This window comes from Fusarium graminearum, chromosome 2 (assembly GCF_000240135.3).
Source record: "Fusarium graminearum PH-1 chromosome 2, whole genome shotgun sequence".
Lineage (NCBI taxonomy): Eukaryota > Fungi > Ascomycota > Sordariomycetes > Hypocreales > Nectriaceae > Fusarium > Fusarium graminearum.
The window spans coordinates 2,088,327-2,106,573 of record NC_026475.1 but is presented as its reverse complement, the minus strand read 5'-3'; the positions used below and the strand labels follow the sequence as shown (position 1 = coordinate 2,106,573).

The following is an 18,247-nucleotide window of genomic DNA, read 5'->3' as shown; positions in this document are numbered from 1 at the left end:
TGGGTGGCGACGCTGATAGTAGGAACAGGATCGTGAACAAGAGATGCCTGAAATTATATTTTATCTTATCTAGGTCACATGTCGAACAAGTCTCGAAGCATGGTATCTAAGCATAGGGCAATGGGATAACTCGTATACTTATTTGTTACGTACCGCTATTATGTCGCAACTTCAGTAAATACATATTCGAAGGACACAACCTGGCTGTGTAGGTATGATACCATGAACGCAATCTGACCACAAAGGAAACCATCCTACAAGAACTTCTCCAAAGACTTGGCCGTGTCGATGATTGACTTCTCAACCGGGTAAAAGTCCTGCCCTGTCAACTTGATCGTCTTGGAAGCATCAAGGATCTTTTCTTCGGGAAAGGCATAACCGGGATAGTATCCCTCGCCAGGCTGTCCAACCTTGATAATGTCCTGCCTATCGGGATATGCCTTGCGAAGCACATCCGCAGCAGCCTGGGGAGGTACAAGGCCCGCTGTCAACAGAAATCGCTCCCCATTCGCCTTTTCAGGATGGTCGACACTAAATACTGCAACTCGGGCAATATCTCGCGCATCGACAAAGCTGGGGTTCGGGACTATTGGTTTGGGGATATCCTGGCCTGAGAACACCTGCCAAATGAAAGCAGTAGTGCCACCAATCTTGGAGATTGACTCGAGGCCTGGCTGTGGTCCCATGACGAAACTATAAAGTCAGTGTTAGAGTTGCGTAAAAAATATGAGTGGCCTGCAAGCCTAAACTTACGTAGGGTTGAGAGCAGTCATTGTGAAAGAAGGCTTCTTTTCGTCGCGAAACTTCCAGAAGGCTCGCTCGCCAGCTACTTTACTCGCAACGTAGATTAATGGACTGGGCGACGCTTTGCCGAGTTTCTTGACGGCATCCAAAGCAGCATCGTTCCAGTCGGCTTCCGTGACTCGGTTTGAAGAGGGGTTGCCAGTTGCAGATATGGCAGCAATAGACGACATCAAGACAACCGATTTTATTGACGGCTCGGTGAGAGCAGACTCCAGGACGCTCTCCGTGCCTTTGATGGCCACTTCAAGAACAGGATCAGGGTCTGTGAAGCTTAAACTCACGCCGGCAGCTAGATGAAGGATTGCATGTACACCTGGGCTCGTGAGAATGTGTTTGTAATGGATGAGACTGGTGACATACCCTTGACAGCTGTATCGAAAGCTCCAGGAGCAACAATGTCCGGCACTTGAACAATCTCAAGGTCACTTCCATATGAAGAAAGAGCCTTTACGAGGGAATCTCCAGAGGCCTTTGATCGGACAGTGCCTCGAACAGCATATCCTGCTTTGAGAAAAGCCTCAACGACACTGCCGGCAATGTAACCATTGGCACCAGTTACCAAGACGATAGGCTTATCAGACATGTTGGGTTGAGTATGGATTTAAGGTTTATTGAATAGTGTTGATGAAATATTCTTTGTGATGAGACTTCTCTCTAGGGAGTCATTATGCTGCTCTTTTATATTCAATATGTAGTCAATTGTTAAATACCAACATCTTCCATCATCGAAGCCGTCGTGACAAAGCACGTCTTTTCTGTCGACATTGTAAGAACCCCGGTTGACTAATTCAAGATAAAGTTCGAAATAACTGATTCGGGCAGATTGATTTTGTCGGATTAGTGAACAAAGCTGGCTCGCTGGCGGCGTAACCTTGTAAGTTGTAGCAACTAAAAGTGGTGAGTAAGCCATCAACCGGGGGTCTTAGTCAACGCCAAAACTCGGGTCAACTTTGACGTCCTAAAGGCCTTTTTTAAGTTACTGATCGGGACTGGGGGTGACGATCGATAAAGGACGAACTAAATATCCCAAACAAAATCCAAAGCAATTGTCGCATCTGTCAATCTGGAGAAAGCATGTTAGAAAAACAGGGGAACGATGTTGTACTGCAATTACGCTCACGTGACCTCGTGATCTATAGCGCGATCCCCAATGACGCAACCGGTTTTAGTAGGCAGTCACTCACACCAAGTTTGCGATTGCGACAAGTTGCGCGCTCGTTCACCCAAGACACCTCTAATTAGGACAATTATCAATATGCTATTAAAATGGTAGGTCGCAAACGTCCTGCGACAAGGTCAAGCACCCGAAGGGGCGCTGCTGCTGCTGCAGCTGTACCAACTGGTGGAGAGATCTACCAGGATATGCTCGCCGAAGCTGGCGTGAATCCAAGAATTCCATCATCACCAGAGAGGCCTCTTAAACGCCGTCGCGCTACACCAAAGAAACCAGTTGCACAAGCAGTGAAGGATCCTGAACCAGTGCCTGAAGACCCTGAACCAAGCAAAGCGCCTCAAGCTGCAGAGGAAGATGATGATGAAGATGAAGACGAGGATATCGAGTTTCAGGATGTCATCCTACCCCAACCAACCATGCAAACCATGGAATTGGAGTCTGAAGATGAATCTGACGAAGAAGAAATCATGTTTGAAGACGTCGACTTCACAGCACCCCTCCAAGACTTGGGCTCGAAACCCGAGGCGCCGCAAGCACTGGAACTCAACCTGACGGCTCAACAATCATCAACAGCGCAAGCAAAAAAGACAGTCGAGCGGCGCAAACCAATTACAAAGGAAGAGCGCAAGATCCGGATCGACGTTCACAAAGCGCATATCCTATGCTTATTGGCTCAAGCTGCGCGTCGCAATCACTGGTGTAACGACGGCAGAGTACAAGATTACTTGCGGCCGCATCTAACAGATAAAACAGTCACTTATTTAACTCCTGGCTCGCATCTTCCGCAGTTTGGACGAACGGAGAGTTTGAAGACTGGTCTCAAGAAAGCTGAAGAGGTGTGGAAGACGAAATACGAAGTTACAGAACGGGGTCTTCGGCGATCTCTATGGGCGGAAGATCCTGAGCAGTTAAACGATGTGTGTAAAGCCGCTCCTTCATCATTTCTTTACTAACCAGTTATACAGTATGAGCCACCTGAGGATATGGAAAGCTGTTTAGACCGTGATGATTTCCGCGAAGCAGCAAAAAAGCTACAAGGCTCTAGAGATGTCGGGGCGCAACTATACTGTGCCCTGTTACGCGGCGTGGGCGTGCAAGCACGACTTGTTTGCTCACTGCAACCTTTGGCATGCACCAATTCTGCTCCGACAATGCCAAAGCAGAAGCAGAAGCCAAAAAAGGGCTTAACGAAAGCGGAGAAGGACGAACAGCTGAAGGCTACCATGGCTAAGTACCAAGAGATGGCCACTGCTGGGTATGGCACACCGTCTAGCGGTTCATCGGCACGCCGAAGGCTGGGACACCCAAATGCAACAGCATATAACTTTACACCAACGATATCACCCCCGAAACCTCAGCCCACTTTTGAAACTCGCAAACGAATAAAAGAGTCGGCATATCCGGTATATTGGGTCGAGATTTTAGATGTGGGACATCAGAAATGGCAGCCGGTAGATGCTGTAGTCACGCACACTTTCTGGAAGCCCAAGGCTATGGAGCCTCCCATTACCGATAAAGAGAATTTTCTATCTTACGTGGTAGCGTTTGAAGCAGATGGTACAGCAAGGGATGTCACAAGAAGATATGCCAAAGCGTACACGGCAAAGACGCGACGAGCAAGAATTGAAACTGTCGCTGAAGACGGCGACGCGTGGTGGAGGCGGGTCATGAAGCTCTACAGCCGACGACGACGAACTGATCTTGACCAAATCGAGGATAACGAACTCGTTGGTATCGAAGCGAGAGAGCCAATGCCGCGAAACGTGCAAGACTTCAAAGACCACCCCGTATTCGCTCTGGAACGACATCTAAGACGTAACGAGGTTCTTGTCCCGGGCGCTACACCATCTGGAACCGTCGCCGCGGGTAGTCGAGGACCGCTAGAGAAGATCTACCGAAGAAGGGATGTTCGCATAGCGAGAACGGCAGATAAATGGTATCGAATGGGCAGAGAAGTAAAAGCGTTGGAAATACCTGTCAAATGGCTACCAAAGAAAGCCAAGCCAAAGAATCCGCTTGACGATGACCACGAGGAGGATACGCAAGGAGATGCAGGAACACCCATCTACACAGAAGACCAAACCGAGCTCTACGAACCACCACCAGTCCGCAACGGTATCGTCCCAAAGAACAAGTTTGGCAACATCGATGTCTACGTCTCAAGCATGGTTCCCGCAGGAGGCGCCCACATCATCCACGAACGCGCCGGACGAGCAGCATTCCTAGCAGGCGTAGACTACGCACCCGCCCTAACAGGCTTTTCATTCAAAGGACGCCACGGAACGGCTGTCTTGACTGGTGTCGTTGTCGCAAAGGAGCATGAAGAGGGCGTACGAACTATAATTGAGAGTCTGGGCGATTTGGAGCAAGAAGTAGAGGATGAGCGCAGACGACATCGCGCGCTAAAGGCATGGAGGAAGTTTATGATGGCTTTGCGTATTAGAGAGCAGATTTGGAGCGGAGTAGATGCAGATGAGCGAATGGCGGCTGACGACAAAGCGGCCAAGGAGGCACAGCTTGATCAAGAGATTGAGGATGTGCCCAGCGATGTTACTGAAGAGTTTGACATGGCTGACGATGATGACATGGGTGGAGGTTTTCTCGTGGAGTAGGTTACATGGGAACAGGCGTTTATTGGGGTGCTCATGGCCATGTGTCTTGGTGGTCACATCGCCCTGGTCCTTTAATATGCTCTCAATACTCTTAGATATAATGCGCAACAGCTTGGTTATAGTCATATTCTTTATTTAAAAATACCAAACACTGACGAGAGCAAATAAACCTATTCAATCAGGTTGCATGCCTCCACTTAAGAAAGGCACGCACCACGTATCTGATATTCAATAACACCATCATACCCAGGATTAGGACAATAGTGGGATACACCTACGATCTCCCAAACATCCATATCTTTCTCCAAATACTGACCGTCTTTTCTTCCGAGTTTTCTTCCTTGACGTTATGTTGCCCCACGATACTGAGGAAAACTTGATCCAACGTCGTCGGACTAACGCTATAATGGCCAACACCTAGTTTCTGCTTGTTTTCCTCCAGCAACACTACCAGATGTCCAATAGCGCTCTGGCTGAGATCTGCATCCTTGCTTGTGATCTCTTCCTCACTACGGCCCGATGTTGCTGCAAGGACTTGACCAGCACGGACCGAAAATCGTATTTGGCCGTGGTATGTCTTTTCATCAACATCAGCAGATGGCAAGGTTTGGCGGATCCAGTCCGTGATTCGTGCCATCTCTTCATCATTTGTGCGTGGAGCAGTGCTCGAGACTAAGTGAATGTGCAAAGCGTCGCCAAACCGATGGCGCAGATTATCTGGTGTTCCGAGTGCAAGCATTCTTCGTGCGAGAATACCAGCCCGACCCGCAAGTGCATCAGCCTCTTCCATGCTGTGCGTTGTGAGGAGAATCGATCTTCCAGGGACGGTGGCTTCCAGAGTCTTCCACATGACACGCTTGGAGGCTGCGTCCAAACCAGAAGAAGGTTCGTCGAGTAGCACGACTGTAGGATTGCCCATCAAAGCAATACCGAGACTTAGTTTTCGTTTGTTTCCTCCTGACAAAGCATGCGCCATTCGGGTAGCAAAAGACTCGAGTCCCACTGCTTGCATAACTGCCCTCACGTTGTGCTCAACTTCCTCGATGCCTCTGACCTTGGCATAGAATTCGAGGTGTTCACGCACTGTCATCTGGTCCATAGCATCAAATTGAGGGCACACACCCAGGTTAGCACGAGCAGCAGCAAGGTTTTTGTTGACTGAGATGTCCTCCACCAACACGTCACCACCATTTCGGTCAGGCTTGATGTCGCCGCGAATAAGGGAAATTGTGGTGGACTTTCCAGCACCGTTGGGTCCAAGAAGTGCAAACACTTCACCACGCCGGATACCGAAAGTGACATTGTCCACAGCTGTGTTGTTCCGGAAGCTCTTCGTAAGATGCATAACTCGAAGGCCGTGCTCATTCTCTGCATTTTTGGTGACCTTGTTGCGCTCGCTGATGATATCTTCGTCGATTTGTTCCTCGTCTGAGTCGGTGTCTTTCTTTTTTCCATGGAGCAGACCTCTGATCGAGGCTCCAGCTGATCCTGTATCGAGCCAAATCAAGAGGCCGAAGAAAATGATCGATTGAAGAATAAGGTACAGAATAGGTCCACCATAGTAGAGAATACCGCTTGGATTGGCTGTCAGCTCGGTATCGTCACAGGCCGTAGAGAAGAGGTTCGTGGCAATAAATAAGGCCTTCAATGCTGAGCCGATAGGCGCAAACGCAGAGATGAGAAAGGTGACAAGACGCAGAGTACTGTCAACTTTGGTTACAGGCGTATACGTCAAAACAGACATGTATGCGACGATGTACACAACAAATACAAGGGTCTGACTCGCCGCAGCCCAGGCGAACGTCCCCAATTGGGTTGAGGTGAACAGTGAAACAATGTATGCGAAAAGTGTCGAGGCTATTCCGTAGAGGAATAGGATGAGAAAAACGTATCCTAGGTGGAACCAAATGTCGGACACGCCAACCCAAATTGCTGCTGCAATACTTGTGGCAAGAAAGACTATGATGAGGTCGAACAGAAGGTATGCGATCCAAAGCGGAAATGGCCGAACACCGTTTGAATATTGAAGACCACGGACATACTTTCGTCGTTCATTGCTTGGATACAGGGCGAAGAAGGCTGGGTAGACCGAAAGCGCAATCGACATGTACACGATCATCTGGAGTGAGTCGCCTGTAGAGGGGCTGATAGGAATTTCCAGGTTGCTCCATGTTGTGGAGATTATTGTCTTGGTCAATAATACATCCAAGATCTGCTGTGCTTGGATGGGGCTCGAGATGAAGAGATTAGCAACCCAAGCAAAGGTAGGACCTTGCTTGTCGTCTCCAAGCCAGAAACCAGTAGTGATTATCTTCCGGCCACTTGCAATACTGTCCTTAAACTCCTGGAAAGTATCAACCTTGATAACGTTGTCTTCAGGAATACCAGGAAATAAAGCGGAGCTGAGGTTACTGAATCCAGACGCGATAAACTTCTCCGTCGGTCCCATCAGGAAGTATATTTGCTCTCCAGCTTCACGTTGGCTGAAAATGTCTTGTCGAGAAGTGGTTCGCGAGGCTTGGTCTGCCGGTTGACAACTGGGTGTTGTCTCGTCCATAACAAAGATTGCCGTCAACCCGGCGGCAAATATGGGTAGAAGAAAGGCGAACAAGTACAAGAGTCGGTTTCTCTTAAGAATCGTTAAGCGTTTGCGGAAGAGGATCATAGCCTGCTTTGCGTATCCAATGCGTTGTCCGTTCGTAAGCTCCAGCCCTGGCTTCTCGATGCTGTTCTCCTTTGATGACATTTTCTCGGTTGAGGGTACAGATAGAGCTTGGTTGTTATTACGGAAAGCTTCTTCATCTTTGATCTCTTCGGCAACCTGAAGGAAAACATCTTCAATTGTTGGCCCCGAGAACCGATACTCGCCCACGCCGGCAGCCTCAAGGTTCTTGATGACAACAGCAGCAAGTTGCGATGATGGGGCGGTGTATGTGATAAGATCAAAAGCATCCTTCTTCACAACCCCATCGATATCAGGAGTTTCACGAACACCGATATCCTTGGGAACATGAACCCGATACCCACCGCCCATTCTATCCTTTAGCTCTACAGAAGAGCCTTCGGCGCGAAGAGTGCCCTTGGACAAGATGGCGATATAGTCGGCAAGAAGATCGGCTTCGTCCAGGAAGTGAGTAGTCAAGATCATGGTACGCCTTCCACGTTCAGCCAAAATAATGTCCCAGAGTTTTCTTCTGGAAAGGGGATCGATGCCACTGCTGACTTCGTCAACACAGCATACAGCACTGCCACCGGTCAACATGAGTCCGAGTTGGAGCTTTCGTTTCTGTCCACCCGATAGTGTTTTGGCAAAAGCATTTCGCTTGGCGTAAAGATCGATGGATCTGATAAGTTCTTCGATTTGGTGAGCGTCGGCTCTGTCGTTTGGTGCCTTGAGGTGGTTAAAAATGCGAATGTGCTCTTCTACCGTCAAATCATCCCAAATCACATTCTTCTGAGGGGCTATTCCAAGACCGCCCCGGCCATCTATTTCGATCGATCCACTCGTCAACTTATTCATGCCCGAGATAGCATCGAGTGTTGTACTCTTTCCACTTCCGTTGGCACCGAGGAGGGCGATGATTTGGCCTTGACCAATGTTGAGATCCAGTTCGCTGACAGCACGAACGGGTTGTTTCTTGTTTGCGCCTCGGCGGAAAAGTCTCGAAAAGAAATTCGGGTTGTACGTCTTCGAGAACTGTCGCAGTTGAACAGCGTTGCTACCCATTCGGTCAACGTCGGACTGGTTCACGAGAATCTTGCGACCTGGAGTATCGTTGCTGAATAGAGCATGCTCGATAAAGGCTCCGATCAGCGGATAAGCAAAAATCTGGATGATTAGAAACACCCAGAGGACAATGCCTGGAAGAGCCGAAGGGCTGTTTGGAGCCGATTCGAAGAGGTTGGTGGGTCTTTCGACCTCTTCGAAATGAGCCATGTCGGCGATGAAGAAAACGAACGCAGATGGGGTGAACAAAAACGACAGTACAGTAACAGGAACCGTTCCAGGAGAAGTAAGTACCTGCGAAACAATGCCAAGGATTGCAACTACCAAGATGGCAGTAATACCACTGAGCTGGGCCTTTTTGAAGATCGATGCAAATAGCAGGGATATAGAAGAAAAGGCGAGACCTGCAATGACGTGAAAGACGAGAACGATAGCCATACTAGTTTTGGCGAAGACACCTCCACGGACAATGACAGAGCCAATAACCCAAGCTGGAAGGTAGATGAGGGAGAACGAAAGGTGGTGAGCAATGATTCTTGCCACCATAGCAAGCCAGGGTTTCCGAACTGGCATCATGGCATCGATCAGAGTAGACATTCCACTTTCGCGTTCTGTGGCGATGAACCCAGTGAGGTGGTAGGTGACCCAAACAACAGTGCCCAAAAATGCCACACCCATCCAGCCTATGATCGCCTTTTGAAACCGTCTTCTAATCTCTCTGTCTCTCTCTTCCGGTGTCATGCTGGTGAAGGGATATTCAGAGATGTCGTCCAAGGTCGTGCTATTTGAGTTGTTGAGACGGGTAATGGCTTGGTCGACGGCATGCTGAAGCGGCATAATGTAGATTTGTTGATCATTGGCCTTGTCTACACGGAACTTTGCAGGGGCATATTCGAAAGCTCCGTCGGCACGAATGGTGTAGTTCCAGATGCCTTGGGAGGATGACTCCATAACGATAGCGCCAAAACATCTCGAGACACCTCTCAGATTGCTTGGGCAGTTGTTGGTTAATTCGTCCTCATTGTCAACGAAGACAACCTCAAAGTCGACTTCAGCAGATTTCGCAGCATCTTCGAACTTGGATTTCACGGAACTGAATACGCGGTTGACGTCTGTATCGTTGTTGCCATTGTTGACGAGCACTAATTTCTCACGACCGTTGTTGGTTGCCTTTGTAATGGCCTCGTCGAGAGGCATCAAGGGAGCGACATTGCCAATTCCGAACTTAGCGGGAGGGACAAGTAGGTTTTTGGTAAAACTAAACAAGGCAGCGAGAAAGATTGGCAAGATGAAGGCCATCCAAATACATAGTGCCAGGTGACGGAAGAGAAGAATACGGAAGTTCTTCCCCATGAGGGTGCCGACCTGTTTGATGAAGGCCATGATGATTCAATGCAGAGTGGCAGAGGCCACGAGTGCACGAAGGGGGGGTATCAATTAATAGAGATATTGTACGTAGAGTAACATGTAAGATGCTTGTTTGTAAGAAAGAAGTTTAAAGGATGCTGGAGTCGGCGAAGTAATGCTTGGAGTGGCTCGGTTGCGTCGTGGGCCCACAGGGAGTACCTGGTTAGTGGAAGGAACAGTGGAGTTGAAGTTTTAGGCTTTGTTTTGACAAGTACGACCGGGACTTTTAGAAGGGAAGTTAGTCTCATTTAAACCGACGAGTATTCACTCTGTCAAGTCCAAAAGTCGTAATGGTCTACGCGTGCTTATTTTATTATGCCTGGTCAACTCGATTATTGTCCATCTGCGCCGCTAACTAAGAAACTCTGCCCTCCCCTTGATCGAATTTGGTGCATTAGGCGATGCGTTAGGGGGAGCGAGGCGTTGAGACATCCAAACAACCCCTGCTGGGCTTCGATCTAAAGCTTGTGGCGGGATCTTAATTGCAACGACACGTCTAATTAACCTATCATGTAACCGCTGGATTGAGTTTGGGGAATACGGAGTACGACAATTACAACAAGACCGAATGCGATAAAAACATGGTCTCATATCTCACCCCTTGGGCTCTGTAGTTGAAGTTGAAGCGGAGTACGGGGTTTATTTGCCCACCCTGGGTCTCCCTCGGCTGTGTCGTACATACGGGACCCGCATATAAGTTTAGAGCCGCCTCCTGTTCAAAATCTATGATTCTTCCTTTTTTGATACGCATACGGAGCAATGCCCGAGAATGTCATTCCCGTAGAAAGCACTAAACCAGCATTTTACCATCCAATGAGCATTTGATCGCATGACAGAACTAACCACCGCCAAATGAAACGAATTCGATGTCGGGAATTCGGGCTAAAAATCATGCCGATGACAGCGTCAGCCCAGCGCGCCAACCCTTGTAGCGTCGCGTCCACCCTTGGCGGTTTTACGGCTTTGGAATTGGTGAATAATGTGTACCTATTTGACCTTGGCGTTGCCAAGCTGTCGGTAAGATAACCTCAAGATTAGCACAGCCTCAATACACATTGCGCGTTGCGTCAAATTACAACGTCGCCCGGTCCATATACAATTTTGTGTATCACGTTGTGTTGAGAGAAGTCGTGCAAAGTTCCGTAACTACCTACGGTACCGGTCCTTAAACTTATTACCGCTGCCGATTCCCGTAAACTAAGTGGGGAACCGTTCTTCGTGTTAGTCGCAATACCAAACCACAAGGCAGAGGTAGTAGAGTAACTAGGCGGGCATACCAAACATTTCATTTGACTTTTCGATTGACAATCTAGTTGTTTGCACCCTCTATGGAGCTGTCGTTCGTATGCTTGTTCCGTGACTTTCTTTGTCGTTGCTCCTAACAACGTTGCGCCTAGCCATGAGCCAGAGAGTATCGAATAGAGTAAACTCATAAAGGTCCGGGCAAACAAATCGAGAACATAGTAATGCAATATGTTGTTCTCAAAGACTGTGAGATCAACCACAATGCTAGATACAAGTGATATCTTTGTTCAACGTTGAGCACATTGGGGGCCAGTGAACAACGTCTCAACCTTTGTCTGGTCAATTATCTTGTTCACCCAGTCTTCACGCACAAATATCTTGTCCAAAATGCAGAAACAAAGACCCTGTGGAACACCATTCAGATGCGATTCTGTTCAACGAATTTGTATCAAGTATATATCCTACTCACAGTCATGCTCCCAGAAATGCAGTCTGAGACTTGGTCCAACTTTTCGACATTACTGACACAACTAAATCATCAACGAAAGCTAAGTTATCAATCAAGTATCACAACAACAAAACAACAACGCAAAATACCGCCATCATGTGCTATCGAGTAGTTACTCACACAATGCGCTGCGACATGCGCCCCGTCATCTCCAGCGGAGCCACAATCTACACTGATCCCTTTGCAGAGACCATGTCATGCACCTGCATCAACGAGCATCTTGCTCGTCCTTGGCTTCAGTGTGATGACCATGGCTGCTGTATGAAGACTGCCAAAATGGAGTGGTGTCCCGATGTCCACACATGCAACCATGTCACCGAGCTCCACCGATATAACCAGGCCCGTCCTCGATCGCGAAACATCTGGAAGACTACCACCAGTTCTATCTGGAGCCTTCCCACTCCTCTGGAGGAACCTGAGAGCTGGATTGAGGTTGTAGATGTAATTAACGCTCTCTTCCCAAAGGGTGTGACACACATGGAAACAATTTCACCGCACCTCGACGAAGCTGTCAACAATCTCCTACATGTAGGTCGTCTCATTGTCACCCTAGAGGCTCAACTGGCCAACCTCCTTGACGATATTCATTTTCGTAGGGAGGTTCACAATGCTTTTCACGGCTTACAGTGTGAGCGTGTGCTGAACGAGTGGGAATGTAAGGCTAGAGGCCCCATCGAAGCTGGTGCAGCGATGGCTACACAAATGAGGAAAACACTTGCGACGCAACGACGGTTGTTTGAAGCAAGTTGGTCGTTTATCGACGTAATTCTCAGATACCACGAAGAAAAACCAACCTCAGTGGAAGACTTTGCAGTCAAGAAACTGGAGGTAGTCTGGGATGATGCTACAAACAGAGGTTCTTGGCCTGGACCATGGATATGATCCATGCATTCGAGATTGGAGTATATTAGGGAGTTAAGTGCTGCGGGTTAGCATGTCAAAACATTGCTTTTTTTCTTTTTAATAGAATGGACACTATAGATTGGGAGCTTTTATGGGTAAAAAGAAGATTAGAATTCATAATCAATAACAACTTAACATATCAAACCAATTGTGTCTTGTGCAAGTGTGAAAAGGAGAAAAAGTCCAGGTGGTTGAGCTTCACTGCAGGATAGTGGGTCTGGCATGTCTTGGGGTATATAATCTGTAATAAATCTGCTGACAATCACCATTAATAAGCCGTCATCGTATAGGGGTCAGTACATCAGTTTGTGGCTCTTCGAAGCACTGAAAACGCAAGTTCGAGTCTTGCTGACGGCAAAACTTTAACTTTTGGGGTTTAATTTGAATTATATCTTTTTGAAGAAGCCGAAATATGCACTCATTATTTTGGTATTTTTCTGTTGTGTTGTGGAAAGGTGGTGTGTTGCGAATGACTGGGCATCCCTTCAATATAGATCTCACCTCTACGAACACAGACTTTCATGCAGCTGATTCAAGACATCGATGTATCCTCGGAGTAATTACTGTGTAGACCTAGATAACTGCCAGGATGGTCACACGAAGATAGACTCCATATCACCCTGAGGTCTTAGGAGCCATTGCCCTATGGGGGTGCATCGAGACCTGTTCTGTTGGTGGTCTGTAAATCTGGCTATCGTCGTCTATTATCGAATTTTTGTCTGTGGCCGCCGACGTAGTTCAAGGGATGCTACCTGGTATATACAGTACGTTATCCGCCCTCACGCTTGTTAAATTAGAAACTCCCAGGTTCTTTCCCAGATTATCTTTCATCATTAGCCACTATTACCAAAACCTGTGATCTCTGGTTCACTGCTGGTCCTGCTTGATAGCGCCCTGAAGCCACAAGGCAGGGCGAAGAGACCCATCCCATGAACAGCCAGATGTTATTTTCTCTGGCGTACGGTCTTGCAATTCCCATGTCTTTTCCTACTCAAAGAGCTGGGTGCACGTTTCTTTGTCACTGATTGCCTAGTAATGCATAGCAGGCCTCATGAATTGTGCGTGCTAAATTACAGAGATGATTAGTATCGGGTGTACCATCCGTCGTCTGATCTTCTGGTAGAAGTCCGTTGTATCATCACTTACTATCTCGTATTTAGTATACGTCAGATACTGTTTGCGGATGCTATCACAGCCGATACGGAGTTCATAAATTATCAACATTATGCTCTCTGATTAAGAGACACTGTGCATAGGCTAGATTGACGTAAATAGCGGAAGAATCTTTCCACTCAAGTTTGCTAGCAAAAGAAGCCATCATTAAGTCCATAGTGAGAGAAGTGAATATATAACGATGCGGGCCTGCTTCGACTAGACGCCTACGAAGAGCATGTTGATGTTACTATTCCAAAAGCCGGTCAGCTAAGCAAGATGGGACCTCTTACATCCGATATGAATCGTTACCAATGCCGCCGTTTCATTATTTCCTTGCATTTATTCCGTATGTGGTTTTGGCTAAAGACGCTATTCTCGGTTTCTGGAACAATAAAGTCAATATCAAGCGATGTGCAATTAAGTTTGTATCCGTATCTACATGTCAATTGTTACTGTCTATTTATTTCTATAAACAAAATGCTTTGTTTGATCTTGTGCCAACCAACAAAAGAACAAAGAGCCAATAGAATAACATCCAGGCACAATCATCATCCAAATCTAGGTGTCATGCCTACCCCACCACACGTCAACTTCATGGAGGGTCCTGCCTGTCAGCACTCAAAATCACCAACCAAAATCAACCCTCCAAACTCATCTACTGCTCCCAGTAGAAATAACAAAAGATAAAGTCATTTGCCGTCAGCAAGACTCGAACTTGCGTTTCCAGTGATTCGAATGAAACCACAAACTGGTGTACTGACCCCTATACGATGACGGCTTTTATTGTTGACATGGGTCGAGCAAAACTCTGTATATGACGGTCTGGGTAGTACCCACTTCATTCGGGAAGAATCTCATGTGAACTTTCAAGATTTAGGGAAGAAAACTGTTAACACAGTTAATTTTACAGTTATGGAGAGTAATTGACTTTAACTCCTAGAGCTCCATCAACCTTTAAAATGGGGTGCATAGCCGCTTTCAATCTTCCAGTTCTCCGGTTCCTTATTTAGTCAGCTCGCAGAGGAAAGGAAGCTACACCTTGCATGAGCAAATTTACGGTTCACATCTTCACAACATCACCCACACAAATTCTCTTCAACAAGTTCTTCTTTATATGATCAATATCTCATCAATTGCTTCATAAAAACATAAGAGATTCCCAAATGATAGCAACAATGGTATCCTGCAGCTCCTATCCAAAAAGTATACCCAGTCACAATGTCCCGCCAAATAACGCCTTGATGTCGAATCTATCCGTTCGACCGATTATTCTTTCTTATTAATTTATTCGCTTATTTGGTGATGAAGCCAAGGTAATCAGCAACGATCAGTGTCACCATACTGCAAGTCAAGTTAGCGGACTGTTCAACGATATCCAGCGGACAGGAACACTTACGCGTGAGGAGCGATGCGGACGTAGTATGTGCCGAAACCACGGTAGAAACGACCAAGACCCTCCTGCTTGGCAACCTTGGAGAAGCAGTCGATCATGCTTCGGTAGGGGAGCTTGCCGTCGGGGCCCTTGGACTGCTTTTGCAGACGTGTCTTGACAAAGTCAAAGGGCAGTGAGAAGAATGAAGCGAAGAAACCGGCAACGGCACTGGCAGTGAGAGTCTGGGTTCGTGCAGAGAGATCGGTGTTCTTCTTGAGTTGGACCTTGGCCTCACTGAAGAAGGCAAGTTGACCAAAGTTGAGAGCCATGGCGCGGGCCACTGTGGGAGCAGCACCGGCCCAAAGAGCACCCACACCTTCGCTCTTTGCGATGCTGCTGAGAGCATCAATGACGGACTTGTAGTTCTTTCGCTCGGCGAGGGGCTTGAGGCCGTCGCTCTGCATTCGAATGAGGGCGAGATCAGCAGGGTTACCGATCATGGCAGCAATACCACCAGCGGTAAGACCAGCAGTGGCTCTCTCCTTGAAACCAACTGTTCGGCCTTCAGTCTTTGCTCGGGCGGACAGGTTGCCCATCAATGTGTCGAACATGCCCAAGCGGGCGGTGGTGTAGACGGCCTGGCGCAGAAGACCTGCTGATAGACCAGTGTAAAGGTCAAGGAACTTTCCGCTGGCGATGATCTGTCGAGTGACAGCCAAGGGACTGGGCTTGGGGCCAGTGGCAGTTCCCTCGCCAGCGAGTTGGATGCGAACCTTGACCATGTCGACAGGCTGGATGACTGTGGTGGCTACCATGCCGGCAATGCCTCCGTTGATGAAGGGGAGGGCGGCCCTCATGAGAGGTGTGTGAAGAAGGTCATTGGCAATAGCGGCCGAGTCGCCTCGGGCCTTTGAGCGAGCTGATTCAGCTGCTTGCTTAAATGTTTGGCTCATGATGGATATGTGGAGGTGAGTTCGGTTCGAAGAGAAGTCGATCTAACAAGACTAGGTCGATTCTTATTGTCTATGAGGAAGGGTAGGCAAATGTGTTCGAGGCTGGTCTGGTGTAAGTGCAAGTTCAGATGCAAGTCGTGGGCATGATTGGGTCTTTATAATATCATGACTGCTTATACAGGACAGTACCAATCCCGGCCGACTACGGCTAGGACAACACCATCAGGTTACAGCCATCTTTCAGGAACCGAAGACATCCGAAAGCCAGACCAGGCCAGTGACATAGCGCTTGAGCTTGAGCTTGAGCTTGGAAATGGATGCCCGGACCTGAACTGCCTTTGGCGTGGGGGACATTGAGTCTTGTCTTGGGGGGTCTGGTGAGGGACTCGAGGGGTGTATGCAGATGACAGGAGCCAGGCATGAACGGGGCGGGGGTAGATGCCCGCTGCTGGGGCTGCTGGGTCCCCTCCCGCGGCACAGGCACAGTGGGCCTTCCCCGCCATGTCTTAGGCGTTGCAGCAGCTGGAGATGGAGCATCAACAGAGTCAGAAAAGAGCTTACCAAAGAACAAGCAGAAGAAAGGGATGGATATCCGAGGAGCTTAGGGGATTGTATGCTTCCGCGTCTAATTGCCGTCGAGGATTAGATACAGCGACAAACAGGAAGGAAACAAAGACGACTGCCGAGGAGAGAGCTTACAATGGAGATCGAAAGACGAAACGGAAGCTCTCTAATACAGGGCGCGAAGCCACTTGTTGATGGTTGAGTAGAGGGAGTTATCGAAAGTGTTGATATTGGGATCTCAAGAAAACAGTTTTGGGCGTCTCAACAACAATGTTCCGGCGCAGTTGAGTGCTGTAACAGGGCAAAAAAGAGGCTTTATGATCGGCGTCACGTTCGAATGATGGAAGGAAGAGCAGCAAGATGTGGGAGGAAAGCTCAGAATTAAAGAGCAGCAGGCAATCAAGCGACACGAGAGGATGAGCTATTGATACCTCTTTCAGATGGCCAACGAAAGAGGGGAATCTCTCCGAACGACCGAGAGAAAGGCGAAACAGATGCCATTTCTACGGACACTGCTACATCAAGAGCACGAGACCTGCTTTTGGTGTTGATCCAGCTCAGCGTTGTGAAGCCGGCGCGTCGATATCAACCACTGACGACCCTCCACCAGTGACCAGAGAGGGAAGAGAAGGGCGCCCGCCGAGCCACTCACAAAAGAACGTCACATACCAAGGTTCAGTCCGTCCAAGCTGTACAGTAGCACAGTGAACAAGGACAAGATGCGTTCAGCTTTGCAGTACAGTGTGCAGCGGGCTATCGGCTTTTGTGTAGAATGCGGGGAAGAAGGAGCGTTTTCGTCAATGATTGAAGCAGGTTAATGACATGATGATCAAGGTCCCGTAGTCTGAAAAAGCTACCAGCGCGTTGCTTAGCCAATTCAAGTGGTAATCAACGTGATGTCGTTGGTGTAACTCGGGATTGGCAACCCCTCATTCCATGCTGATAGTTGTAGCCAGAGCTGTAACAGTAAAAAGCTGTGGCATTTGGCAAAGCGGTTGAATAGCTAATTATAGAATCCTGGTATTTGTTGAAATGCATATCGAATTGATACATGCTGAATTGATTGCAAAGCTATCGTAATTGTCTGTACCTTAAGCTTTGGTCTGCTTATGCTGGCAATGAGGGGCTGGTCTGCCTACTTATCCGAAAGCAATTAAGCGTCATCTCAATGGCTGGAGTTGGAGCTGCAGCAACGCCAGGCGTGGAATATCAAGTACCTTAGAACGAGTCACATGTAGCCAAGGTCTAGGCTTTCGTCTTACTTGGAGCCAGACAATGAACTCTAGCAATGACGCAACAGACGGTAATAAACGGGAGCTATCTCATTGGCTGCGCAGGATGATATCAACAATTGGATGCTGACACGACTTGATATCAAGACATCACTTTTTGATGACAGTAACATTGTAGATTGGTCTTGCTTGGATTCGTGCTCCCTTTGATGGGTACCTACTATTCAACAACTGAACCGTCAGTATGGCTCGCAGTGGATGTTGGTGGATACATGGAGGCCTTAACACTGCCGACCCGAACATGACTCCACTACAGCTACCGATTTGCAGCTCCACAGAGTCTATCTCGTCTTTGTCAAGTGTTTGACTCGATTCAACGCCTTGTTATACTTCAATGCCGCTATCTAGTTTACACTCGATCCATTACAAGCCGAGCATTGATACAAATCACCCGAAATATATTTCTATCATGACAGCCCCCGACGCCTAAACCGCCCAAAAACCTGCACCTAATTCCCAGCTAGTCTAAATCCCATTCCCGTCTCACCCCCGGTCGTCATCGGAAACCAAACAAGGGTCGTTTGAGACTAG

General features: G+C 48.0%; 5 protein-coding genes and 2 non-coding genes across 7 annotated transcripts; 3 read left to right on the top strand and 4 right to left on the bottom strand.

The window, feature by feature from the left end:
• Nucleotides 1-254: 254 nt before the first annotated feature.
• Nucleotides 255-1,387, bottom strand: FGSG_08371 (uncharacterized protein; the record flags this gene model as incomplete). Its single annotated transcript, XM_011322104.1, has 3 exons — nucleotides 255-693; nucleotides 754-1,093; nucleotides 1,165-1,387. The coding sequence occupies 3 exons, from the start codon at nucleotides 1,385-1,387 to the stop codon at nucleotides 255-257; spliced, it is 1,002 nt and encodes a 333-aa protein (XP_011320406.1).
• Nucleotides 1,388-2,070: 683 nt separating this feature from the next.
• FGSG_08372 (uncharacterized protein) lies at nucleotides 2,071-4,590 on the top strand (the record flags this gene model as incomplete). The annotated part of the gene is made up of 2 exons (XM_011322103.1): nucleotides 2,071-2,895; nucleotides 2,944-4,590. The coding sequence occupies 2 exons, from the start codon at nucleotides 2,071-2,073 to the stop codon at nucleotides 4,588-4,590; spliced, it is 2,472 nt and encodes an 823-aa protein (XP_011320405.1).
• A 178-nt stretch (nucleotides 4,591-4,768) lies between these two features.
• On the bottom strand, nucleotides 4,769-9,700 carry FGSG_08373 (uncharacterized protein; the record flags this gene model as incomplete). Its single annotated transcript, XM_011322102.1, has 2 exons — nucleotides 4,769-4,811; nucleotides 4,869-9,700. 2 exons carry the CDS (start codon nucleotides 9,698-9,700, stop codon nucleotides 4,769-4,771), a joined length of 4,875 nt encoding a protein of 1,624 aa, XP_011320404.1.
• Nucleotides 9,701-11,573: 1,873 nt separating this feature from the next.
• Nucleotides 11,574-12,359, top strand: FGSG_08374 (uncharacterized protein; the record flags this gene model as incomplete). Its single annotated transcript, XM_011322101.1, has 1 exon — nucleotides 11,574-12,359. One exon carries the CDS (start codon nucleotides 11,574-11,576, stop codon nucleotides 12,357-12,359), a length of 786 nt encoding a protein of 261 aa, XP_011320403.1.
• Nucleotides 12,360-12,655: 296 nt separating this feature from the next.
• On the top strand, nucleotides 12,656-12,737 carry FGSG_20710. The gene has a single exon. It is a non-coding gene; the product is annotated as a tRNA-His (tRNA).
• A 1,492-nt stretch (nucleotides 12,738-14,229) lies between these two features.
• FGSG_20709 lies at nucleotides 14,230-14,313 on the bottom strand. The gene has a single exon. It is a non-coding gene; the product is annotated as a tRNA-His (tRNA).
• Nucleotides 14,314-14,827: 514 nt separating this feature from the next.
• FGSG_08375 (uncharacterized protein) lies at nucleotides 14,828-15,860 on the bottom strand (the record flags this gene model as incomplete). Its single annotated transcript, XM_011322100.1, has 2 exons — nucleotides 14,828-14,876; nucleotides 14,932-15,860. 2 exons carry the CDS (start codon nucleotides 15,858-15,860, stop codon nucleotides 14,828-14,830), a joined length of 978 nt encoding a protein of 325 aa, XP_011320402.1.
• Nucleotides 15,861-18,247: the final 2,387 nt, after the last annotated feature.